The sequence below is a fragment of the Columba livia genome, chromosome 4, assembly GCF_036013475.1.
Source record: "Columba livia isolate bColLiv1 breed racing homer chromosome 4, bColLiv1.pat.W.v2, whole genome shotgun sequence".
Lineage (NCBI taxonomy): Eukaryota > Metazoa > Chordata > Aves > Columbiformes > Columbidae > Columba > Columba livia.
In genome coordinates this window covers 1,864,975-1,890,753 of record NC_088605.1, presented here as the reverse complement: position 1 = coordinate 1,890,753, position 25,779 = coordinate 1,864,975, and the positions used below count along the sequence as shown (strand labels likewise).

The following is a 25,779-nucleotide window of genomic DNA, read 5'->3' as shown; positions in this document are numbered from 1 at the left end:
ACTTGAGGCCGTTTCCTCTGCTCCTGGCGCTTGTTCCTGGGGAGAAGAGCCAGGCTCTTCTCAGTGTCAACCAATAGTAGGACAAGGGGCAATGGGTTCAAACTGGAACACAAGAGGTTCCAATTAAATTTGAGAAGAAACTTGTTCCCAGTGAGGGTGCCGGAGCCTGGCCCAGGCTGCCCAGGGAGGTTGTGGAGTCTCCTTCTGTGCAGACATTCCAACCCACCTGGACACCTTCCTGTGTAACCTCATCTGGGTGTTCCTGCTCCATGGGGGGATTGCACTGGATGAGCTTTCCAGGGCCCTTCAACCCCTGACATTCTGGGATTCTGTGAAGAGACCAACCAAGACGCAGTTGCTGCCCTTGTAACCTGGACTGTGTAGAAGAGATTCCGGGATGGTCTTCTAGGCTTTATAATCAGAATTAAAATCATGATCACCTTAGAAACCTTTAAAAATAGCAGCTTGGACAGAGTTTTAATGCATCGGCTTTCTAAGAACCCAACACCCCCCCCAAATATCGTCTTTGAGATCAAGAAGACAAGTTGTTTTGACAGAGTTGTGTCACTAAGCTCCTGACTGATCCACTTTTGTGGTGCGGCGTGTTTGACAGTGTTCAAATCCCTTTTTTCTTCTCCTCATTCAGAAATCCGTGGTTCTCATGAGGGATGGCAGGCAGTAGCTGAAAGCATCACAACAGCTCAGCACAATCTATATCGCTCGCTGAAATGGTTTCACCACATGAAAAATGGAAAATATAAAAGCCTAGAGCTATGAAACGTCAAGTATCTCCTCCACACTTATCTTCTTGACAGGGTTCTTGCAGAACGACTCTTTCTCTTCTGCATTTTCAGAGCAGATTTTTCAAAATGAGCTGAAATGGAACAATGATGGACTATGTAAAGAAGAAAAAAACCCTAAAGAGGCATAATCTTCTAAAGAAAAAATCTCCGAAGAGCCATAATTGTACTTTGTTCCAGTTCCCCATGACCATTTCCAAGCTCATTTCCAGAATGAATGCGGCTTGGCTCCGGTTATGAGTTGGTTCTTGGGCACCAGTGCTGCCAACACCTACATCTCTTCCACTTTCCGGTCTCTCCTGATCATCCAGCAGCTCCTCTTGAATTTCACCGCTTGGGAAAACGACAATTAACTCAAGGTGGTAAAAACCTATTTCTTGGGTGTCATTAGCAGAAATGAAGAATCGATCTCTCAGCTGTCAATAGCTGCTCGCCTGCTGATAGCTTTTTATTGAGGGAAACGAGAGGGGCTTTTCCTACATTAGAAAAATGTTTTAAAAACATGATTTTTGTCATGGGTGTATCAATTATGTGCTCGGCAAAGCAGAGAACAAATAGCTGCTTGATAAGGATTTATTCAGTGCTGTGTATTTGAGCAAGAAAACGTGTTCCAAACTCAACTTCTTCGGCTTCGCTTATTTACTCGAATTTTTCTTTGCATGTTCGAGAGCCAGGCGTGGTTTTCATTAGATATGAAGATGTCATTTTTATTAGATATTAAGTTGACTGGCTCCAATTCCACTTATTAAAACCCCACCAACCAAAACCCTTCAGTATGGTGGAAATACCCTATACTGTACTTAAGCTCCCTCTCTGATTGCCTTTTAGAATTTCATTATTTTTCTCAAGATAACAAGATATTCTTGGTAGTGTGCCCATTCGGGGTGTATTTCTGGTGTCTTGGTTGTTAGGGTTAGATATTTTATAATAACGTGCTCGGAGAACAAATGCTCTGAACCCCAAAGGAGGTTTGGTCTCCTGGTGTGGGACTGGGGTGGTTGAACTCCAGAACTGTTTGTTGGACTTAGTGCCATGATCTAGTCAATGGACTGGAGTTGGACCAAGGGTTGGATTTGATGATCCCTGAGGTCTTTTCCAACCCAGTCCATTCTGTGATTCTGTGAAGAAGCGACTGTTTCTTATAATGGTTTATACGTGCAAAATTTTGCTGTGAAAACCTGAAGAGAAGAGGTGAGCTTAAAGTTCCTGTTGCTTGGTTCTGTTGGGCGACCTTGTCCATCCACGTCTGTCCCTTGAGGGTAACTGTGTTTGAAGCGCTCATGTGTCGTCTGATGGTGCGTGTCCACTTGTCTCCCCATCCCAGAGGAAGCCAGAAATCAGTTGGAGCCTTAAAAAGGGAGAAGGAAGGAAATGCGTAGGATTCATGTGGATGGTAGAAACTGGTTCAGTTGTCATTTATGTCCTGTCTTTTCCAGCTCCGTAGCTACTTGACCGTCCCCTGTGCTGGGCACTGGGGAGGCCAAACCTCGAATCCTGTGTTCGGTTTGGGACCCTCAGGCCAAGAAAGGCCTTGAGGTGCTGGAGCGAGTGGAGAGAAGGGAACGGAGCTGGTGAGGGGCTGGAGCACAAGTGTGATGGAGCGGCTGAGGGACCTGGGGGGTTCAGCTGGAGAACAGGAGCTGAGGGGAGACCTTCTGATCTCTGAACTGCCTGAAAGGAGCTTGGAGCCAGGGGGGTCGGGCTCTGCTCCCCAGGAACAAGCGCCAGGAGCAGAGGAAACAGCCTCAAGTTGCGCCAGGGGAGGTTGAGGTTGGATGTGGGAACAATTTCTTCCCCAAAGGGCTGTGGGGCATTGGAACAGGCTGCCCAGGGCAGTGCTGGAGTCACCGTCCCTGGAGGGGTGGACAGACAGACATGAGGTTCTCAGGGACATGGGGCAGTGCCAGGGGTGGGTTATGTTTGGGCTCCATGATCTTGAAGGGTCTCTTTCAACCAAAATAATGCTATGATTCTACTGTTGTATTATTGCCCTCCTAGGATGATTCCTTCCTCTTGTTCATATGTTCTTTGCACTTCGTGCTCCTCACTCAGTGCTCTCTTGTTATACTTAGGCCACCTCTTTGACTTCCATCCCTTACCGTTTTTACTGGTGGTTTCCACGGGCGGCTCCCGGGGTTGGCAGAATCCGGCCCTTCGCACGCGGCTCCGGTGGTTGGTGCGACGTGCGGGTGCGCAGGTGAAAATGATCCACATGGGTGCACCGGGAGCCAATTTGCAGCAGAAGGTATAGACTGTAACGTATCCAATTCTAAACAGGGCAGGCAATTCCCCAAACTGCCTCCCGGAGGGAATCTCCGCTGGAGGAAAACGGTTTCATTTGAGGGAACACTTGTATAAAAACAGGGGTGGCAACATATCAGCCTGATAAATAAGTGTGACGAGCCGGCTTGCTTAAAAACAGATGTTTTCTCGGGAGTGTTGACACTGAGGTTTAAGCTTAAACCCAACTGCAGGGTGTAATGATGTGGCTTTTGTCCTTTATCCTCAGGCTTCTTTCCCTAATTCTGCAGCGTTGTGTCCTGTGTGTGTGTGAGTCCCTTTCCCAACCTGCCCAACAGACCAGCACAGATTGGAGGAACAGATTGACGCTGGCATGTCAGCAGTGGTAAAAGTTAAAGAGAAGCAGTACTCAGCGGCTATCAGACACAGAGAGATGGAAATCGCTCCCGTTTTACAACACAGCTGCTTTTTTCCTGGGATTTTTGTGCTCGGCGCTGCAGAAAAGCCCTTTGAAAGGCTGATGGACGTTGGATGCTGGTGTTCAGGCACCAAAGATCTGCCTTGGCAAGATTGTAGTAAGGTATTAGAGTTGGGGAGATTTAATGATGAACTTCAAATTGCTCTTATCTTCCAGCTTTTCCCCCAAATGGCTTATATTTTTATATTCTTAGCTAGGATTCCCTGCAATAATTCTCTGCTTGAACTACACGGGCTTGCATGCCCAGCAGAACGGGTCCTTTCTGTTGTGTGCTGAATCATTTTTGCCTTTGAAACTGGGGTAGAAATCGCTGCTATCAGCCTAATATAATTTGCTTATCAGCTTAGTAATGCTGCAGATATTGAGGAGCTGCAGCCTAGGCTGATATTTGGATTGATATTCAATATTTGGAGCGATATCAGGCTGATGAGCAAGTTAGGACCAGGGTCCTGCTTTGCCCCATTTGTAGGTTCACACCACTCTGTCCTAAAAACTTCGTGTCTACACGAGAAGTAGAATTCACTCTGAGAAATACAGTGATGAATGGTCATTGTCCTCATCTTCCTCCCCTCTGTCCTTTGGTCCTGATCTCTGGCTCGTACCCCGGCTTCTCCCCATGGTCCTGCCAGCAGAGAGAGGTAAAGAGCCACCAAACAGCAGGAGCGTCTGAGCAAGGACTCTCACCAGTGAGTGATGCTTTTTTCTGTGCAAGCTTTTTATTTTTTAATGCCAATAAGAGGTTTAAAAACCCGGATAATTAACTAAATACCTCGTACATACACGGCCGTTAGTCTGGCGGTGATGCCTCCGTCCTTAAACACGCGCCCACAATATAGACGGTACCCATTAAATTTCTCATTCCTTGAACTCTGGGTGTGAACTGGTGCAAATTTGTTCTGTGCCCGGATTATTGGAAGGGAAGGTGTGATGCCATGGCAGCGTGAGCAGCTCGGCGCTGCCGCGGCTCTGCCTCCTCTCCTCCCGGCCATGTGTTCCCACCTCCTTGCTGGCACAGCTGGTTCAGAGAGCTGATCTTAATATAATACAAACTACAGCTCCCTTCCCCCACTCCCCAAATGCTTTGGTTTTGCTGGACTTGAGCAGCTCTCTGTATTATTTTTTGGCCACTCTCTGTTGCCTGAGATGGGGAGGGATGTTGGGACCATAAATATCAACCAGCTCAAGCTGCTGCAGATAAGCTGGTGATAGAGGTAGGAAATGAATCCAGGTCTCTTAAGACCAAGACTAAACACCTCGAGCTGTGGATCACTTGCTGACTGAAATCCTCGCAGCTCTGAGACACCAGGTATTTAGATTTTTGATCCATCTGGATCTTTGCTGTAGGATCAGAGGCTGATTCAGGTTGGAGGAGACCTCAGGAGGTCATTTAGTCCAACACAGGTCCCTAGATTTATCGGTCTGTTCATTTAACTGCATGTTGACTTACAGGTGCGTGTATATCTATTTGTTAGAAATCAAGATAGCGAGGGGATGTCTCCATTACCCCATTTCATACCCTTAGAAGCTCCACCCTGAAACCTTCCCCCTGTCTGCACAAGGAGGAAAAGTAAAAATAATAAGAAAAAATAAATAGAACTATTAAAAATAAATGGAAGCGTAGTGAGAGGGTAAAAGAGAAAATGCAGCTTTTTGAGCTTGTCCCTTGGAGACAGACACTTGCTGTTCTCCAGGCAGCCCCTTCCCGCGCGCGTTGGCGGAGCACGAACCGCCGCGTGTCACTTGTGACTTCTCACTCCTCAGCCTTTCCAAATGCGGGTTTTTTGGCAACTCGCTGTTTTGAAACTGTTTCATTTCTTCCCCATTAGTATCAGTGAAGTGCAAAGAGGCTCACCGGCTTAATGGGCATATATTTATTACTGTGTTCTGCCTTCAATCATGTTAGCAGCGGGAAGAGCCGCTCACGCTGTCCCAGACACAGCAGAGAACAATGAATCTATCAGAGTCTAAACAGCATCCCTTTTGGAGAATAATAGCTTTTCTTAACAGTGTTGATGAAGAGCGAAGAGGTCCATTTGCAGTAAACTGTATTGTTTTTTCCCCCCTCCGGTCTCTTGCAGGATAGGATAAAATGTAGATAAAACGAAGATCTATCGCTTGTCCTGCTGCTTCTTTTTCCTGGTCAGAAAGTGGCCTATTTGCTGGTCCAAGGGCTGAGCTTGGACCTTCTCTCCTCTGTAATCCTTGTGATGCTAAAATGGGTTAAACATCTTAGGCATCGTTTCCAGACTATCAGATGAAAAAAGGCACCCAGGGAGCTTGGGCAGCAGGTTAATGCACCTTAAATAAACCACACTAAATGCAACTTTGGTTGCTCTTACTCTGTTACAAACCCACTTCGCTTCATCTCATCATTTGAGGATTAAGAGAGTTCATCCAAATTCATGCCTAGATTACAAATCAGATTAGGTTTGCAAGCTCCGTGTGGCTAAAATAAGCTGAAACAGATCTGATCTCGGGCAACCTAGTTGGATTAGCAAGGCTGGTTTCCAAAGCTGGACTTTAAGCCATGTGATGGCATCTAAGTCCTTCTCCAGCCCTGGTGCAAGTCATGGTTTTCTGAGAGTGCCTCTTACTCTGCTCAAGTTTTTCCAGTAGAACGCTGGGAAGATTAATTAACGTTTATTGGGTGCTGCGAAGCCGCAAAGTGTTATTTAAGTGCTATGTATTTTTATGAGTTGGGACTCGATTCTGTTTCCACCTCCACTTGGGGGTGTGTCTGTGTAAATCTGTGTATTGCTCTAGAATTGGTTGTGGTTTCCAGTATCTTGGGCTATCTCATCCCATGCTCTGCTCCATCTGGATGTCTTTGAAGGTTTTATGGTCCTGCAGATGGGCAGCGGCTCCTGACACTGTGATCAACGATGCTTAAGATGGGGCAGGAGTTTTCCATTGGCATCCGAGAGGGGCAGTGGCTTCTGGTGCTTCTTTGACTTATTTTAGTGCCAGGCGCAGGGCAGAAAATGTATAGATATCCTTTGTGATTTATCCCATGCATTGGGTCATTTGAGCTTTTATCTTCTTCAAGCTCAAACCTTTTTAATGTAAAGATTATTAGGAGCAGGGCTAAAAAAGGCGCATGGGCGAGATTTCCTATGAGGAGCAAGTGTAGGCTGTGGTTTGTGTTAGAATCATGGAATCATTTTGGTTGGAAAGCCCCTCAAGACCATCAAATCCAACTATAACCCACCCTGGCGCTGACCCATGTCCCTGAGAACCTCATCTCTGTGTATTTTAAACCCCTCCAGGGATGGTGACTCCAGCACTGCCCTGGGCAGCCTGTGCCGATGTTACCTGTTTTCCATGTCCATTAGTAAAGCCAGACATCAGGTTTAACATCTATTAGCAGGATAGGATAAAATGTAGATAAAACGTAGATCTATCGCTTGTCCTGCTGCTTCTTTTTCCTGGCCAGAAAGTGGCCTATTTGCTGGTCCAAGGGCTGAGCTTGGACCTTCTCTCTTCTGTAATCCTTGTGATGTTATCCTGTTTTCCATGTCCATTAGTAAAGCCAGACATCAGGTTTAACATCTATTAGGCACATCAGCCAGGCTTACCGACATTCAGGTGACGTTAAACGTGCGACCAAAAACTCTGGGATTCCACCACTGTAAATCTGTAAGTCTTGCTCAGTGCATTCAGCTTGTGGTGTGCGTTTGTCTCTGTGCTAAATATCACTTTTCAAGAAGTGGGATTTTGGGACGTAAGCTGGAGAGAAGTGGGAGAAAGCCACGCGCAGCATGAGTGATCGCACTCCTGGGGGAGAGCGAAGCAGAACGTGTTGTAGCTCTGTCGGGTTGCACCCAACTGCCTCGTGTTTGGCTCGGGTGTTTAGTTTTAGTGAAATACTAACAATAGATTTCTTATGTCTTTCCGTGTCACCTGCTGAGGTTCTGGGGATGCTGCCTGGAGTGGACTGACCACTGTAGATGCATTTAATCACTAGGAAAGCAGTATGGAAAAATGCGGTGCTGGAAGAGAGGGTGATGTGTTGGGGAGCGTGATGCCGTGGGCACTTGGGAGATCTTATTAATGTTTTGGAGATCTTATTCATGCTTATAAATATCTCCAGGGTGGGTGTCAAGAGCATGGACCAGACTCTGTTCAGTGATGCCCAATGACAGGGTGAGGGCAACAGGCACAGACTGAAACACAGGAGGTTCCATCTGAACATGAGGAGAAACTTCTTCATGGTGAGGGTGCCAGAGCCTGGCCCAGGCTGCCCAGAGAGGTTGTGGAGTCTCCTTCTCTGAGACATTCAAACCCGCCTGGACCAACCTGTGTGATCTGCTCTGGTGACCCTGCGTTAGCAGGTGGGTTGGACTGGATGATCTCCAGAGGTCCCTTCAACTCAACCAGGCTGGGATTCTGAGATCTTCATCCATAACCATGTAAACTTAAAAACAATTTAAAAAATCTCGGAAGCACAGTGAAATACAAGTGAAATAATATCAATGAGAACCTCTTGTGTGGGCTGGACCTCCTATTTCAGCAAGTGGTTCTTCAGTGGTGAGGCCATGGATGGACATTCTTCTCCAGCTGCATTGCTGGAGACTCTACCTTCTCCCTTGGACTGTGAGGAGCGATTTCAAATGGAGATGTCCTGACAAAAGGGATTGTGCAGGTTTTCTAGTCTGCTTAACCTTATAATGAAGATTAATATGAGCCAAACCTGCTGACAAGGTGTGCGGGAGCTGCTGAGCTCTTCTGGTTCCAGCTGGTGGCCCTGGGGAAGGACCAGATCTGCTCAGCTCCGTCTGTGGAAGATCTGTTTGGAACAGGCGTAGTGCTTAAATCTGGGATTCCTGAATGTCCTGACATAAAATCTTCAACTCTCATCAAATTCCCACTGGAATCCAAAGAAGCCATATTTTTGCAAGCTGAGTTGAGGTTGGAATGACCTGCAGGTACTTGATGCTTTGGAATATTTTGACATCTTGAGCCAAACCCAATTTGAGCCAGAACTAATCATGTAGGTCCCATCTTAACGTTGATGGAGAGAAGCAAACACAGCTGGAGTGTGGGTTGGGAATATTCCGTGAGTTAAATTCCCCATTTGCTGCCCACTGCTATAAAAGAAATCCAGACAATTTGCTGCAGGAGGTATTTATTATGTTGTAAACGCGTTAGAGGGGATGAATCCAACCTCCGGTGTCTTTCTCTGGCCATTTGACTCCCGGTTAAGGGATCTAAAATGAAATTAAACCTTGTTCAGAGTCACCGCTATCACTTGACACCGATGCGATGCCAGATCCCTGTTGCTGGGCTCAAGTGTCACGCAGCGAATTTTCCAAGCACAAAAAGTTATGCTTTTTGAGCAAGGTTTTATATATATATATATATATATATATATTTCCCTCTGACTTTGTGTCATTTAAACAACTGGGATTATTGGAAAGCACGTCTGGATTTGGAGGGTTTCCCTCCAAATGGCCACGCACATAGAATCATAGGGTGGTTTGGGTTGGAAGGGACCTTAAAGATCATCCAGTCCAACTGCTGCCGTGGGCAGGGACACCTTCCACTGGAGCAGGTTCCTCAAATGAAGATGTCTTGGAAATTTGACATGCTAGAAGTTCAAGTTTGCTTTGGAGCGACGGGTAATGCTTAAATCTCCTTGCCAGCCTTGGTTTTCAGGTAGTGTATGCTCAGAATTGTTCTGTCTCCAATGGCAATGTAAATTTGCGTCACTTCTTCCTCGGAACGAGCTTTGCTGCATCTCACGTTCTGCTCCTGACCCCCAGTATTTGGAATTCAGTGTGGGACAGATAATCTGAGCTTTGCTTTAATAAACATTGCGACTCCCAGAGTGTGATGCTACTGGAAATTGCCGCTGGGGCGCAAACTCCAGGCTGCTACCTTATTAAAATCAAGATTTCGTGGGTGCAGATGGGGTCTCATGGAAAGGTGGGAACCTCCCTGATGGAGCAGGAAGGGCATGAGCAGATTTGGAGATGGAGCTCTGTCTTTGCTTGGCTGGACAAATTAAATAAATTAACTAAAAGTACTCATTCCTCTGAGGTTTTCCTCTTCGACCAGGAGAATTTTACAAACTGTTGTGAGTGAACTGCCTGAAAGGAGCTTGGAGCCAGGGGGGTCGGGCTCTGCTCCCCAGGAACAAGCGCCAGGAGCAGAGGAAACGGCCTCAAGTTGCGCCAGGGGAGGTTGAGGTTGGATGTGGGAACAATTTCTTCCCCAAAGGGCTGTGGGGCATTGGAACAGGCTGCCCAGGGCAGTGCTGGAGTCACCATCCCTGGAGGGCTGGATGGATGGAGATGAGGTTCTGAGCTTTAGCAGTGGACTTGGCGGTGTTAGTGTAAGGACTTGATGATCCTGAAGGTCTTTTCCAACCAAAGCAATTCTATAAAATCTCATCCATGAGTCCAGTGTCCTGAAATGCTGGTGCTGGGAGCACCTGTGAATGGTCCTGGAGTCCATTCCTCCATGGCCATGAAGGACATTTCTGTGGTCTCTCCTGGTAGAAGGTTGCGATGGTCACAGGCTGGAGAAACTTGTCCGTCCTTGCATGCTTAGGTTACTGGGTGGAGAGTGGATATGGATATATATATATATATACGTGGATATGGAAGGTGGAAGTGGTGGAGTCACCATCCCTGGAGATGTTTAAAAGATGTATAGATGAGGTTCTTAGGGGTATGGTTTAGTGCTCGAGTTAGGTTATGGTTGGACTTGATGACCTTAAGGGTCTTTTCCAAGCAAAATGATTCTATGTGAACATTTCTCCAACCCTGCTGCCCTCTTGTCCTTCAAGCTTCTTTGATGTAAACCCATTTATGAGCAGGTTTGGTTCTTGCACCCAAATTTAAATGGTGGCAAACCCCCTATTATGGAGCTTTGAGGCAATAATATACAGCAAAGCTGCTGCAAAGGATTAAATGTGTGAGATTAGATATTATTAACAATTTCTTCCCTGGAGGGTTGAACGGATGGAGATGAGGTTCTCAGGACATGGGCAGTGCCAGGGGTGGGTTATGGTTGGACTCCATGATCTTGAGGGTCTTTTCCAACCAAAATGAGTCTATGATTCTATGAAGATCATCTGTTCCAGGAGACCCACCCAGTATCGAGTAACTATATTTAGAGACCATGGACCTAAATCAAACACAACTTGAGCACGAATCTGGAGTCATTCCACGTGCTCCTCTGAAGACGCTTTGGATTCACGCTCGTGTAAATGAGATCAAAATCCGGCTGTTCCTGGGGGGTGGCCGGAGAGGGCGTGAATGAAATCCCGGCAGAAATAGAGCTGTGCTGTGCGAAACGAGCCCCCCGGCTGGCACGACGCGGCAGAGAACCGGAGCCACTGGAAAACGCCGCAGACAGAAAATGAATTAGAGGAGGGAAAAAATAAGAAGTGAAAATGAGCTGGCAGAATCTTGAGGTGACTCATCAGGTGCATCTTGTAAAGTCTCTTTCCGAGAAGTAATGAAATCGCGTGTTCTAACAATATTTGCACTGCAGCGGGAAGATGCATAAATATTGGGATCAATTAATGAAATTAGATAATTTGACCAAAAAAGCCATAGTGCTGGCTCAGAAACCATCCCTCTTCCTTTTTGCTTGCAGTTGGAGAGGAAAATCCAATGGGTTTGTTTTATATGTAAGATACACGAGACCTGGGCAGCCGTGGGGTTACTGGGACCCTTTGGGACCTTCACCCCATGGAAGTTCTTGAGCTGCTGGGTCCCTCAGCTTCTGTTTTTCATCTGTAAAATGAGGAATCTTGATTTTTAGGGAGGTTTTTCTTCAGGAAAGAGCCGAGTGTGTTTGAGCATCAACCCGTGATATTTAGATATTCCAGTAATTTGTCTCATGCAGTGGAGTTCACCGTGGAGCTTCAGTTCTGGAGTGAGAGCTGAATTTGGAGTGAAATCCAAATAGCTGGTATCAGTGGGTCAATATATGCTGTTTGTAATAGAATAATTACCTTATTCCAACAGTATTTTAATGCATTTATATTTGGGGAAGGCGCTAAACCTCAGGTGAAGAAGAATCGCAGAACGGGGCTTAATTTATACCATAATAATGAGAAAACCTGAAGCGCGGATGCTCGGGTCACAGAATATTTGCACGGCACTCAGGTTGGTGTTGCCGTGGATAATCCTAAGCTCTCCAAGCAAAAAGATCTTCTCACCATCTCGGGGTTTATCGACAGCAAGAGCAGAACTCATCAGGTTATCGTACCCTTGGGTTGGCACCGGCACAGCTCTTGTTGGAATAATTTGTCTGGTTTCTGGCGTCCTCCATCCAAGAGGATGTTGACAAATTGGAAAGATATAAAAGAGCCACGAGGGTGGTTAAAAGATTGGCAAACGCTCCGTGCCAATGAAACAGCCAGTCTCCTGGCTCGGATTTATTTTATATATATTTATTTCTATGCTTGAAGCAGAGGTTAAAGGGTGATTTAGCAGCACCGGGTACCTGCGTGAAGCGCAAAAATAGGCGGCGCTGGAAATTGTCACACAGAGGTGACACAAACCGGTGCCTGGAAGTTGAAGCCAGACTTGAGTTCTTAATAGGAAAAGCAATTGATCTGTTGGGATATTTTACAGGAATCCTGTTTTTTCATCCTTCTCTAGGATTAGGTACATCAAAATGTTTTGGTTGGGGTTTTTTTAGGGTATAAATTATTATATGTTATTTTAGATTGTATATTATAATTTGCGTTTGGGTGTAATTCACGGCTTTGGCTTTACTAAGCAGGGGTCAAACTGTGGGTTCCTGTAGCTGCCAGAGCATCTCTTGATGTTGAGCATCTTCTCTTTGACTCCACCTGCGCCTCACGTGTGACGTTTGGTCCTCGGTGCCCATCCATCTCCACTCTCTGCACCCGATTTGAGCCGAATTACGGGCAGTAAATAAAAATAGGCACTCGTCAGGGTTTTAAATGAGGTTTTTCCTCTTCACCGGCGTTTTTCAGAGCGTTTCCCTCGTGATAAGTGAAAAGCGGCGATGGTTTGTTCTGCACGCAGGTTTTATGGGGATGCTGCTGGGGTTTCCCTGCGGGGTTTGCTCCATCTTTGTGCCCCCAAACCCCTCGATTTCCACAAGAAGCTCCTCCGAGGGGCGGCTGCGCTAAATTTACCTCGAGATCCGTGTGCGGAAGAGTTACCGAGATAATTCTCGGTTTTAAAGCTTATATAGCAGAGCGTCAGGTCTGGCTCTTGTTCTTCTTTCTTACCGCTTAATATAAACCAGAATATTTTCTCTGCCTCGCTGGCCTTACTGGCCACGCAGATCGGAAGGAGCTCGGGGTGTGCAAAGGATCTTTAAACACATTCAAATGCAGCAAATGAGCCTGTTTTAAATCAATCCCTTGCATTCGGTTACTACAGCAGCTAAAAGATGAATATTTGAGGTTCAGTATAAACCACACTGCTCATTTTTTTTAAATGCAATATTCTCTTATTTTTTTCTAGCTGTGGGGAGCTCAGAAAATAAAGCAGGTAATCCTCTTTTCTTTTATATTTCATTATTGTTTTCAACTATTGCTGCTTTTTTCTCCCTTTTCGCTAAGCGATGCCGTCCTCTCCATTATTGCCTTTGCCTGTCGCTGTTCTGTCTTGCCACAGAAATGTAAATGCAGGGAACGCCGTTGCCACCAAAAACTCTGATTTCTTTCTTTCTTTGTGTTTTGTATTTATATATTTTGATGGCTTCATGTTCTCCTCCCTGTCGACTCCAGAGATTTCTTGTCTCCAGTCTTTTGAAAACACTTTGGCAGTTCTTCGGGAAGGCTCGTGACTTGGGGTTGGATCTTTCAGCCCCAGCCAGTTAATACCCCATCAACCTCCATTGTAAAAAATGGGTAAAAATGGGCCAAGTGAGCTTTGTTGGTGGTTTATTCATAAAATAAATGTAGGATTTTGATGGAGGTTGGGCCGTCCGCAACCACTGGTGTTAGCCGAGAAGCTGCGGATACATGTATACGTTGAATTCCCCAGCAAATCCAGTGGCACGTGAGGGGGTTTTATTCGGGTGATGTTTTATCCCTGCACCTTTTTTATCCCAATTCAGCCAGATCTTGAAGCATCATTTCAAGCCTGACGTGCCCTATGACTTGGTTCATAGGGCAGGGTGGCGGCTGGGACATTAATCTGCACCTTGATGGAGATGCTGAAAAGAGGCAGGGATGGAAAACAAGTCTTCTTTTTCCCCCTTAAATCTACATTTCCCCCCAGGGTTGAGGTGCAGCAGCGGGTGGCCTTTGGGGACATTGTTGTACCAAGGAAATGCCGCTTTCTATATTTCAGGTGAAATTATTTACTTCGAAATTATTAACTTATGCTATATTATTTAAGGAGAGGGGTTTCGGGGATCAAATAGTTGCCTTTGGTCAAGCTGCAAAATCGAAGCGGGTGCCGAGATGCCTGAATTCCCCCATATTCTCTGCTATAAAATGTATTTTTAGAGCTTTTGCTGCATTTTGCCTGTGGTTGTTGTGCCGTCACGGTGTCTCTTTGACTGTTTTTCAGGCCATCATCCACCCCGACACAAACGAGACCATCTTCATGCCTTTCCGAATGTCAGGTACAGTTTGTCCCCATGGGACAAGCATTGATTTTACTGTGAATCTGTACAATTTCTGTGTGTGTGTGTGTCATGTGTTTCAACTGTATCTTGTAAACATTTAGACCAAGATCACAAAGTCATTCAAATGCCAAAATCTCTTTGCAAATGAGGAGAATTAGGATCCTAAATGCCTATGTTCTAGTGCTTAATATTTCCCGTTCCTTCAGATATTTTAATGTGAACTCAAGCAAACGTCTTTTCGGGCATTTTTGAGGTATATCTGTCATTATAATGGGCACAACTCTGCTGGGGGTTGACCAGCAGCTCTCTTGAGGAGGCAAATGCAGCCTTAGGCCTTTCCCAAAAGACCTATTTAAATAAATAAGACCTTTCCCCTGTTTTTGGAGGGGAATATCTTCACCTGAATACTAAGCACAGTGGAAAAATGACAGGGTTGGTTCCCCAGTTCTTTGAAGAAGGATGATGTTGAGGGTGAAAAGCCAGGACCCATTCCTTCGCTCCCTTCTTACGTATATATATGTATATGTATTTAATTTTCTTTCTCTCGGGTCTTTTCCCCTTTCCGACTGTAAATTAGATGCACGATGCTTAATTCAGTAATATTGGTAAAATGCTCTGAGACCTTCTAGTGGAAACCACAGAGATGAATTATAATTAGCACAAAAATTGGCAGACTTAGCAGGGGGAAAATGTGAAGCATTTGATTTCTGTGGCTCTCAGCAAGATTTGGGGTAAAGGCTTATCTCTAATATAGAGACCTTTAACTTACATCTGTGATTCAAATAGTCCCTTTCTCCTCCAAAATGCAAATATGCTTTCTTTGGCTTATACCTTATTCTTTTTTCTAATGACCTAGAAATAAATGAGCTCTTCTGGTGTAAAATCACTAGAGGAGAGGTTGATAAAGCAGATGGTGAAAGAGGGAGGTCCCAGTGCTGGTGGCATCCTTCTGCTCCTGAACTGGCCTGGGCTCTGCAGCTTCTTAGGTGGCTTGATGAGCATCTTCATCCTGGTGGGACCAGGCCCAACAAGGGGCATGAAGAGCTGGAGAGTTTTCTCCAGGGAGGTTGTGGAAGGGTCTGATGAGCAACAGAACTGGCAGGAGGGAGGGAACAGATTGTGTGTCTGAGCTGGGGAAGGGGGACAGGAGCTCCCCCGTTCCATGGCAGCGAGACACTGGGTCAGCTCCGTCACCACCACCAGATCCAGCTCCTCGTGGACGGACCGAGCGGCTCCTGCTCTGAGCTGGCATCCGAGAAGTATTCATAGAATCATAGAATTGTTTTGGTTGGGAGAGACGCTCAAGGTCATCAAATCCAACCGCTCCCCCACCCCTGTCCCTGCCCCATGTCCTGAGAACCTCATGTCCGTCTGTCCAACCCTCCAGGGCTGGTGACTCCAGCACTGCCCTGGGCAGCCTGTTCCAATGCCCCACAGCCCTTTGGGGAAGAAATTGTTCCCCACATCCAACCTCAACCTCCCCTGGTGCAACTTGAGGCCGTTTCCTCTGCTCCTGGCGCTTGTTCCTGGGGAGCAGAGCCCGACCCCCCTGGCTCCAAGCTCCTTTCAGGCAGTTCAGAGATCAGAAGGTCTCCCCTCAGCTCCTGTTCTCCAGCTGAACCCCCCAGGTCCCTCAGCCGCTCCATCACACTTGTGCTCCAGCCCCTCACCAGCTCCGTTCCCTCCTCTCAACTCCCTTCTCTTGTGCTGATCTGGGTTTTTGCTGGAGGTCCAGTCCAGCTCCACAACATGATGCCCTCTGAAGTTCTAACACCACGTACTGGCACAGACTGGCTTTACTGGAGTAAACTTTAGAATCAATCATAGAATCATTTTCGTTGGAAAAGACCTTTAAGCTCATCAAGTCCAAGCATTACCCCACCCCTGGCACTACCCCATGTCCCTGAGAACCTCATGTCTGCATCTGTTCAGCCCTCCAGGGATGGTGACTCCACCACTTTAGAGTCTTGGTGTTAAAAGTTTTAGGGAAAATCTTAGACCACAACCCAAGAAAAGCAAATAGAGGATGGCAGGGAGATACTGAGCAAAAGTCAGGAGGTTGCTCTGATTGACATTTGGTGCATCAGGTGTAGGTCCACAGATGTCCCCGTGGTGGTCCAGAGCTGCTGAAAGTGAATGCAGCCCCTCACACCAGCTGTGGCTTCTGCCCTAAACATGTACATGTCTTAGATGTGATTTTTTTCCATCCCAAAGCTGTGTATTAAAATGCCTGCATCTCTTTTATTTTTTAATAGGTTACATTCCGTTTGGAACACCCATCGTAAGTATTTGATGTCCCTTCCCTGCTTTGTTTGCAAGTGCCAAGAAATCAAATTCCCCCTTATCTCCTCATGACACGTTCACAGGGGGGTCCCACCTTTCCCATCGCACGTTAGCAAGGGCTTCATCATGTCAAACCTGCCCCGTGGGTGTTGTGCTTAAGGTTATTTATCTTTTCAGCATCTATTTAACATCTATTTAACATCGTTCACCCAGCCCCCTGCAACATCTTCAGCTTTATCTTTCCCTTCTGGAAAGGGAAGACCGAGATGAGCTCATTGCCTGCAAAATGCAACTTCTGCAACTCTCCAGAATTCATCCTTGGACACTTTTTTCTTTGCATTTGCATGTTTTCTAAGTTGTTTCCTGAATGTGACAAGCTGGTGTCATGCGCTCTCGTCTCGATTAATTAAAGCAATGAGCGCTTTCCGTGGGGTTATTGCTAAGGGTGGTTTTAGTTTGTACTTGCTATTGCGAAATTTATAAGTGTTTGTGTGCTTTCGATAGCGAAAAGCGGGAGGGAGATAATTCTGCTTCACTGGAACCTCAGCTCATCTTCGGCAACAATTAATTAACCTCGTTTTGTGAATGGGGAAACTGAGGCACAGAATGTTCCCCAAGATGGCCCAAAGTTGGTGCTAGAAGGTAGATGGTCCCCCGAGCCACTAGTCCTTGGCTCAGCCTATTACTCACTTGTATTAAAATGGTTGAAGGTGCAAAATCTGCTACATTTAGTTTTCCTAAACCCAGTGGACCGTGGCACAAGGTCTTGCTCAAAGGCGACGATTTTTCCCCAAAGGGAGCAAGAGCGGGGTTGCTAACACCTAAAACCAGAAGTTATTGTGGCTCTTACTATTTGTTGTCACGCGTAAAGGTTTGGTGGTGACTTTCTGTGGGGCATTTTAAAAGAAAAGGTTAAACAAAAACGAGTTAACGATCAAGTTGACAATGAAATCGGCCCAAATCCAGAGCTGTCAGAGGAGCCGAGAGCTGTCAGATGAGCCCCATTTCACTAGCTGCAAAGGATAAACTGGAACCTCTTGTCATTTAAAAAAAAAAAAAAACCCAAACGTTTCAAATGTTAAAATTAAAATGTAACATTTATGCCAATCGATCTGTGAAATTTAGTGACAAAATTGGCAGCCTGCTCCAGCATAAAAACAGTTTTGAGGCTTGCGTTTCGCAGAGGGGGATGGGGTTTCCTCTTGAGGCGCGATGGGCCCGAGTGGGCCCGGGCCTGGCTCAACATAGCAGGCCGGCCCTCAAATCCGCGCTAATTGTCCCGCTTAATTAAACACCTTCTGTAGATCCTGTCAGAAACATGGCCGTATTATGTGTTAACGGGTTTAATGTCTATCAGTCAATACATGATGTTGCCTATATATATATATATATATGGGGTTTTTTGTTCCCCTGTAGCTAATGCAAAGTAATTCAGCTCCTTGTGAAAAAGATGAAGGTCTTGCTGAAAACTGTAGTTCCTTTTTTGGCCGGACACAACCAAATCTGGATACTTTTACCCAGGGTTAGCCTCTGTTTATGGTTTGACCCCAGAATTGGTTGAGGTGGTGGAACAAGGGACGGGACGGACGATATTTAATTGTGGGGTTTGCGTTTGCACACCCATATTTCGGCAACTCCAGCCGCTGACGTTCTCTCTTTACTGTAGGGGTGAGATGTGCAGGGCGGCTGCTGGGCTGGAACCTTTTACCCTGGATTTATGTTTTATCCCAAGGATTAAAAGCTCCAAGGAGTAAGATTTACCTACATTTAGGAAATTCAGCCCAAAACCTGGGCAGAGAGGAGGGAGCAGAAGCCGTGCTGCCATTCCCAGCTGCCACCCACAGCTTAAGCACCTTATTTTTCCCAACCATTTAAAAATGAGGGTTCTTGTTGAGGTTTCTAAGTGCATGGAGAAGACCCAGGTATTAATATGGGGTTGGAGATGACACAAGGCAGAATTTGGGGCTTGCAAGAGGAGAACTTGTCACGCAAAGACACCCCGAGGCTGCTCAGAGCCCACACGTGTCCCAGCTTTAGTCCTGGTTTTGCGGCCATGAAGGGCCATTCGTACCCCATCAGCAATTAAATTTTGTAGCTGGTGCTTTTCTAGTCTTTAAAAGCTTCTTCTTTTTTTTTTAAATTTTGTTTTCCTTCTTAGTTATTTTTTCCCCTGACAGTAATTAAAAGTGAAACTGTACATTTCTTGACAGACTCTTGCACATATGGAGAGTTTGCATTTAAACGTGCCTCTTTCAGTCATACAGATTTTGGGTGCTCTTTTTTATTTATTTATTTTCCCTCTTTAACTTTTTCTGTGTGTTGTTTTTTATTGGGCGCTCAGCTTCAGCTGACAATGTAAAGTGGCTGCCCGGAGTCTTCCCTCTCCTCCAGAGCCTCATTAGCCCCGTGGTTTAAGGGTTTAAGTCGGGCCTGGGGTGAGGAGGTTCATTGCCTGTTGGAATTCGTTTGGCTAAGACCGGCAATGGATTAATTAATGACAAGCTCCGCTTATTGAATGGAAGCGGTAAATTAGTGGGACTTGCAGGGATTGGCGCTCGGCCAGCGCACAAAGTCGCTGGAGAACTTTGCGAAAGGCTGTGGGAGGAAAAGCTGGAGGAGGAGGAGGAGAAAGGGAAGAAGACGTAAATGAAATCAGGCCTCCCAACCCTATTACCCTTTTGTTTGTTGTGATTTCTCTCTTCTGTCCTTAAGCGTGGAAGTTGCCTCCTCCTCAACTGATGCTGCTGCAGATGTGAAGTTGTTTGGTCTTTGTACTCTTAACAAAGATGCGAGTGTGATTTAGCAACAACAGGACCATCTTCTTCAGAAACTATCAGATACTGAAGGCACAGGAGGGGAGAAAATGTCAATGATGTTAGGAAGCATCTCATCTTGCTGGTTTCTTACCCAAGAACTCATCTCCCTATCCGTGTTTGTTGGGTTTGTTGTTGGGAGTCCCATTGCATCCCTTTCCTTTTCTTCAACTTCTTATGCTCTAAGAGGAAAGACTGATAGAAAAACAAGGTGGGGACAAGTCTGGTGGTGCTGGATCTGTGTAAGGGATGGGTTCTTTAAAAAATTACGGAGCCTGTGCCTATGGGGTATATTAAGACATCATAGAACCATCAAATCAGGGAATAGGTTGGGTTGGAGGGACCTTCCCAGCTCTCCAGTGTCCCCCCTGCCATGAGCAGGGACATCTTCACCAGCTCAGGTTGCTCAGAGCCCCGTCCAGCCTGGCCTGGGATGTCTCCAGGGATGGTTCATCCACCACCTCTCTGCCCAACCTAGGCCACTATTTAACCACCCTGAGATGTTCAAAGGATCCCAAGTAGGCAACATACGGGTGCTGAATGGGTGACCTTGCAAAGCCTGTGACATCTCACATTCACGCGGCATCTGGCCAGATGTGCCGGGACAAGCACCCGTCAGCCTCTGGGAGACAACGATCATCAGCCTGAGCTCGTAACCCAAGCAGGAGTTTTCGCAGCTCAGAGGATGACACATCAACAATTCTCTTAAAACAAAATTCCAGCTCCCAAACAGGAGCACATGTGCTTCCAGGTGGCACTCCTGTCTTCAGATGTTCCAATACGGAGTTCTTTCTTGTGCTTGAAACAGTGAACGTGCCAAAGGAAAATAAGAAAAACCCCCTTCCTTGCCAATTGTAACAACTTTAAACTCTTGTAGTCGTGCAATGTTTGTGTTATCCTCCAGAAATACCTGGAGTAAATGATTGATTGCATTTTAATGAAGTATTCTCTGGGCAGTATCTGCTGCCAGACTCTTTTTTGGGTGGACTACAAGCAATAATTAAAGATGCAAAGCTTTCATGGGAAGCTATGTTACCCATTTCACCACTGGAAAACTGGGAGACAATAGGCCAATAATGAAATAAAGCCGTAAGTGAAGACCATTTATTCAAGTCATTAGAAAGAAGCTTGCTGTTTGCATGCCTAGAAGAGCACTGAGAGCAAACCAACCATGCGTTTACTAACAAGAGAAATCTCTTCTGTTGCAGGTTGTTGGTCTTCTCCTGCCTAACCAGACGCTGGCGTCCACTGTGTTTTGGCAGGTAACCCTCATCTGAACGGGTGGAGAGTGGGATGGGAAGGAAAGCAGCAGTTGGCTTTTGTCCGGAGGACAAATGGACGCACATGACGTTTCTGCGCTGGCGATGCTTCAGTTAATGGGGAGATGATGTGGCTGGATATAATTAGGGAAAGGTTTGGTAGGTCTGAAAGAGGCTATAAGCAAATTATTGGGTCTACTTTCCAGTGCCTGGCTATGCCATTGCAAGGGAGATGCAAAATAGCCTGAGATCTCAAAATCAGCTTTTTGAACCCATTTGGTACAGGTGTAAAACATAGAATCGTAGGATCATTTTGGTTGGAAAAGACCCTCATGATGATTGAGTCCAACCATAACCCAGCCCTGGCACTGCCCCATGTCCTGAGAACCTCATCTCTGTCTCTTCAACCCTCCAGGGATGGTGACTCCACCTGGGCAGCCTGTTCCAATGTTATCCCATTTTCCATATTCATTGATAAAGCCAGACATCAGATTAAATATATATTAGCAGGTGAGGTTATGCACATCAGCCAGGTTTACAGACTTTGAGGTGACATGAGATGTGGGACCAAAGGCCCCATGCCCATGGATTTTTGGAACAGCTGTGCAAGGAGCTCTGCATTCAATGCATTATAGGGGCTTGGGGTAAAAAAAAAGTGTGTGTAGAGAGGTGTTGGTGTTATTTCCCATTAAATTTTGAGAATTTAGAGCAAGGGGAGGAAGTGTGCACGTGAATGAGCTTGATCCATAGTAAACACCCCGCTTCAGTATAATTTCAGCACTAACTGGAATGCAAAACCAAGTTACTTTCAGACTTATTTTTAGTTGTGAATGTCTTTTTATTGTCTACAGTGTAAGTGATGATAGAGAATTATGCTGTTAAGAAATATCGAAGCAGAATGGATCTGCCTGGTATGTTGGAAAGACTGCAGAAGTGAGATGATATCAGTACGTGCCAGTAACTTGTGGTCTGGTGGATTTAGCTGTGAGTTGTGGCTGTGTTTACCTGCTGGGAGTGGGATAATGGCTGGAGACACCTGTGATTTTGTATTATTTACTAGTTACCAAGTTATCCTTTTTACATTTGTTATATTTCCAAGTATTTTCTCCTGACTGCTGTGCTTTGAAGAACACGGTCTTCAAACCTGGGATGAACAGATTATATGTTCCATGTAGATGAGGTTCTTAGGGACATGGCTCAGAGGTGGACTTGGCAGTGTTGGGTTAACAGTTTGATTCGATCATCTTGAAGGTCTTTTCCAACCAAAATGATTCTATGATTCTATATTTTCGAAGGCAACTTGCCTCACCTGCCTCATCTGTGATGGGAAGAGTTGGCTTTTGAAGAAGAGATTCTCGCACAAGTGAGGAACAAGCCAGTCTGGATGGTGGGCTTGTGGTGGGTTTCTTGTTGATGGCTTCCATGAGGGGCTCCTGTTCCCACCATCACGGAGTAGCTGGGAGAACCTTTCAGCTTTAAAAGGGTGGAATAATCCTCTTAAACCTAGAAAGGATGCTTCAAATGCAGAACCCAAATGAGCCCACTCAAGAGGGAGGTTGTAGCAGGCAAGTCCAGCAATCGAAGCCCACCTGGGCCACTGCCGCTTGACGAGCGGTTCTCAAACTCTTCACCGTGATGGGCACATGGGTCACCTCTCTGAAAAATGCAAGTGGGAGGAGTAACAACCTAGAGACGTGTCGCCCAAAAAACCTAAGAGGGTGTCAAGCAGCCACCTGAGAAGATGACGGAGTCAAGAAATGCGTAGTGGGGGTGTCTTCAACCTAGAGATGGCTTAAACTCTAGATTAAGGACAAAATCTGAGCGGTATGTCTACACCGCTCTGAAAATGAGATTTGTCCAGGTAAACAGTGCAGGATTTAGGGACGATACATCTTACTGCAGTAACAGACACTGGGTTCTATAGGAACAGGACTGTACGGTGAAGCAGTTGTTGCTGATGCCCAAAGTGTACGTGTCTCAGGTTGGGTCTAACCTGGGCCTGTGGAGCTGCTGATGTAGAGATGAGCCGTGGGGTTAACAAAAACCAAACCAAAACAAAAATGAAAGACCAAAAATAATCCCCACATTTGGAAAACTGCGGCAGATTTCCAGCACATATTGGCAAGCTGACTTTGTAATTTTTTTGGTAAATTTTTATTTAAAGAAAACAAACAAGGTTTCCTAGGTCCAAAGTTCCAGGCTAGAGAGCTGGTCAGCAGGAAGAAGCTGCTCTTGGGCTGTGAACTTGGCAATGACTGGGCTGATCCCCATGTTTTAGTGCCTTGTTTTCCTCAGCCTCACTTCTTTCCTCCTCCATCTTAGTCCTGGCCACAGCTGGAGAGGATTCCACTTCTGACACACTCTGAACTGGGAACACGGCGTTTTGGGGATGAAAACGATCATTTTTCTTCACATTGCCAGCACTTGCTGTGGGGAAAACCCTTCAGGAGTTCAGTGCTACCCATCCCCAGCTGCCACCTTTCTACTTTGGTGGCAAATCCTGCTCCAAAAGAAACACCAGTTTAGTGGTGTCTCTATCCATATGATGGTCCAACTGTGCATCTCTTGTTCCTCAGCTGAAGCCTCCTGTGATCTCCTATTTAAAAGCCATGGAGCTTAATTAATGACTGACGAGGTGGCTGCTGGACTTAACTGCTACATCTTAACAGCTGTATGGATTTGGTGCTGATGAAAATAAAAACCAATAGCGCCGAGGTGTCGTGTGGAGGTGGGTTGGGCCAGGGGAAGAGTTGGATGTCAAGTGTACGGGGAAGTAGTTGTCCTCCAGGTGCCTTGGGATCTCTGTCCATCACTTTGAGGGACATTAAATCACAGAATCACAGAATGTTAGGGATTGGAAGGGACCTCAGAAGATCATCTAGATCAGGGACATCTTCACCCAGCTCAGGTTGCTCAGAGCCCTGTCCAGCTTGATGCAGGACATGCAGGAACCTTTGGAAAGAGGTGACAAGTTGCAGGCCCATCCAAAGGGGGATGAATTTTCTTGTGGTGTTCTCATGTTTATAGATTTTTTTTTTAAATGTTATTTTTGTGAAGTTATGTTTAAGCCTGTCTCTTCTTGTTTCCTCCTCAGTGGTTGAATCAGAGCCACAATGCCTGCGTCAACTATGCAAACCGCAACGCGACAAAGGTGAGGAGACCCAACATATGCGGTGCTTGCAGCACGTTAGGTCTGTTTTGACACGAAAATATAAGTCTGGTCTCTTCGCTGTTAATAGAAATTCCGGAGTCGGCACTGTGATGGATTTACACATTGGCCATTCTCCTGTGTGCACTTCCATTTTAAACCTCAGCCATGAATGGCAGGAGGATGTCAAAATGGCTCGAGGGACGTGGGTAACGCTCAGTGCCTTTGAGCTGAGCCAGTGTGTAGTTCTAACTGGTCTGAAATGGTTTAATAACGAGCACCAAGCAAAGTTGTGTCTGGGGTTTTGGACAGCAGAAGGCAGCCCCATGGTCACGTTGCCTTCTCCTGAGGACTTCAGATGTGCCACCAGCAGTGGTGGTGGAGGTGCTGGCGCTGTTCCTGCTCCCCCATTGCCTCAGCCTCCGGTCATCCCATGTCGGGATGTGGGAAGCTCAAGATGGGGAGTTGGAAACCATCCAGCTCATCAAGATAACATTTCAAAGGCAAATATTTAATGTGGAGAGTTTGGGGTATATCACTAGTGTATAAAACCACCAATTTTGTACCATTTGCTCGATTTCATTCACATACTACTTCCTTTGAGCTACTATTATTATAATTTTCTGATGCCAATTAATCTTCCATTCCCTTTAACCTTGCTCATGAGGCTACAATTTTTCTTGCTTTTGCCGCTGCTAGATGACAGACCATGTGTCACAGAACAATATGACAAAATTAAACCTGTCTCTGGTTTAAAACAAATAAAACGAAAACAAACCAACCAAACAAAAAAGCCCCTTGGTTGCATTTTAATAACCAGAAGTTTGTTTATTAAAAATATGTTTTGTTTCTCTTTCCAAAGCCTTCTCCGACGTCCAAGTTCATCCAGGGCTACTTGGGAGCTGTCATAAGTGCTGTCTCAATAGCAGTGGGTAACGCTTTATATCTCTCTATTTCCCTGCTAAGTAACTGCTCCCTTGCAGTAGTACTGCAGAGCTTTTGAGATGTTTGTTTGAATTGCCAAGCATGTTTCTCTTTTAATTGACAGAATTCAGTCTACAGAACCAGAAAATATTTTAACCATGAGGTGTCTCTGTCCGTGCATGCCCAAAATTTCCAGCAGATTGCTCCTGCTGATCTGCATCAGCACTAGTTCTTAGATATATTGAATTATATTGGATCAGCAGCAGCGTGGCCAGCAGGACCAGGGCGGTGACCTTGCCTCAATGTGGCGGCATTTAAAATACAGCCAGGCAAATGGCGTTTGGGGAGGGTTCCAGGAACCTCCTTCCTCTGCCTCTGTCAAGAGAAAAAGCCCTTCAGGCCATCAACCAGGCAGTTATCCTGTCCTCTGCTTTTTATGTCTTGTGGATAACTGTTTTCTGCACCTCTGTCACCAGCTGTAGATCTGGGGTCACAACAACCCCGTGAAATGCTGCAGGTTTGGGGAAGAGCATCTGGAAAGCTGCCTGGAGGAAAAGGACCTGGGGGTGTTGGTTGACAGTGGCTGAACATGAGCCAGCGTGTGCCTGGGTGGCCAAAAAGGCCAAAAGCATCCTGGCTGGTACCAGCACTGGGGAGGCCAAACTCGAATCCTGTGTTCGGTTTTGGGCCCCTCAGGCCAAGAAAGGCCTTGAGGCGCTGGAGCGAGTGGAGAGAAGGGAACGGAGCTGGTGAGGGGCTGGAGCACAAGTGTGATGGAGCGGCTGAGGGACCTGGGGGGTTCAGCTGGAGAACAGGAGCTGAGGGGAGACCTTCTGATCTCTGAACTGCCTGAAAGGAGCTTGGAGCCAGGGGGGTCGGGCTCTGCTCCCCAGGAACAAGCGCCAGGAGCAGAGGAAACGGCCTCAAGTTGCGCCAGGGGAGGTTGAGGTTGGATGTGGGAACAATTTCTCCCCCAAAGGACTGTGGGGCATTGGAACAGGCTGCCCAGGGCAGTGCTGGAGTCACCAGCTCTGGAGGGCTGGACAGACGGACATGAGGTTCTCAGGGACCTGTGTCAGTGGTGGCCTTGGCAGTGTTAAGTTAATGGTTGGACTCAATGATCCTAAAGGTCTTTTCCAACCAAAACAGTTCTGTGATTCTGTGGACACTTTCTCCTTCCTGATGTTGGGGATCTGCTTCTGAAGCGGAACGTGCTGTGGTGCTTGTGGTGTGTGAAAAGGAGACATAATTACCGTGCACC

The 25,779-nt window shown here is 46.2% G+C and overlaps 1 protein-coding gene across 5 annotated transcripts in view; it reads left to right on the top strand.

The window, feature by feature from the left end:
• The window catches only part of SFXN5 (sideroflexin 5), a 97,849-nt gene that overhangs the window by 23,872 nt on the left and 48,198 nt on the right, over window positions 1-25,779 (top strand). For 4 of the 5 annotated variants that reach the window (XM_065060185.1, XM_065060184.1, XM_065060188.1 and 1 more), the window contains exons 4-9: window positions 12,978-13,004; window positions 14,034-14,088; window positions 16,347-16,372; window positions 20,396-20,449; window positions 23,541-23,597; window positions 24,457-24,522. In XM_065060185.1, the coding sequence (XP_064916257.1) occupies window positions 12,978-13,004; window positions 14,034-14,088; window positions 16,347-16,372; window positions 20,396-20,449; window positions 23,541-23,597; window positions 24,457-24,522 (285 nt within the window). The remainder of the gene's footprint in view (window positions 1-12,977; window positions 13,005-14,033; window positions 14,089-16,346; window positions 16,373-20,395; window positions 20,450-23,540; window positions 23,598-24,456; window positions 24,523-25,779) is intronic. The other variant, XM_065060187.1, reaches the window with a different exon arrangement.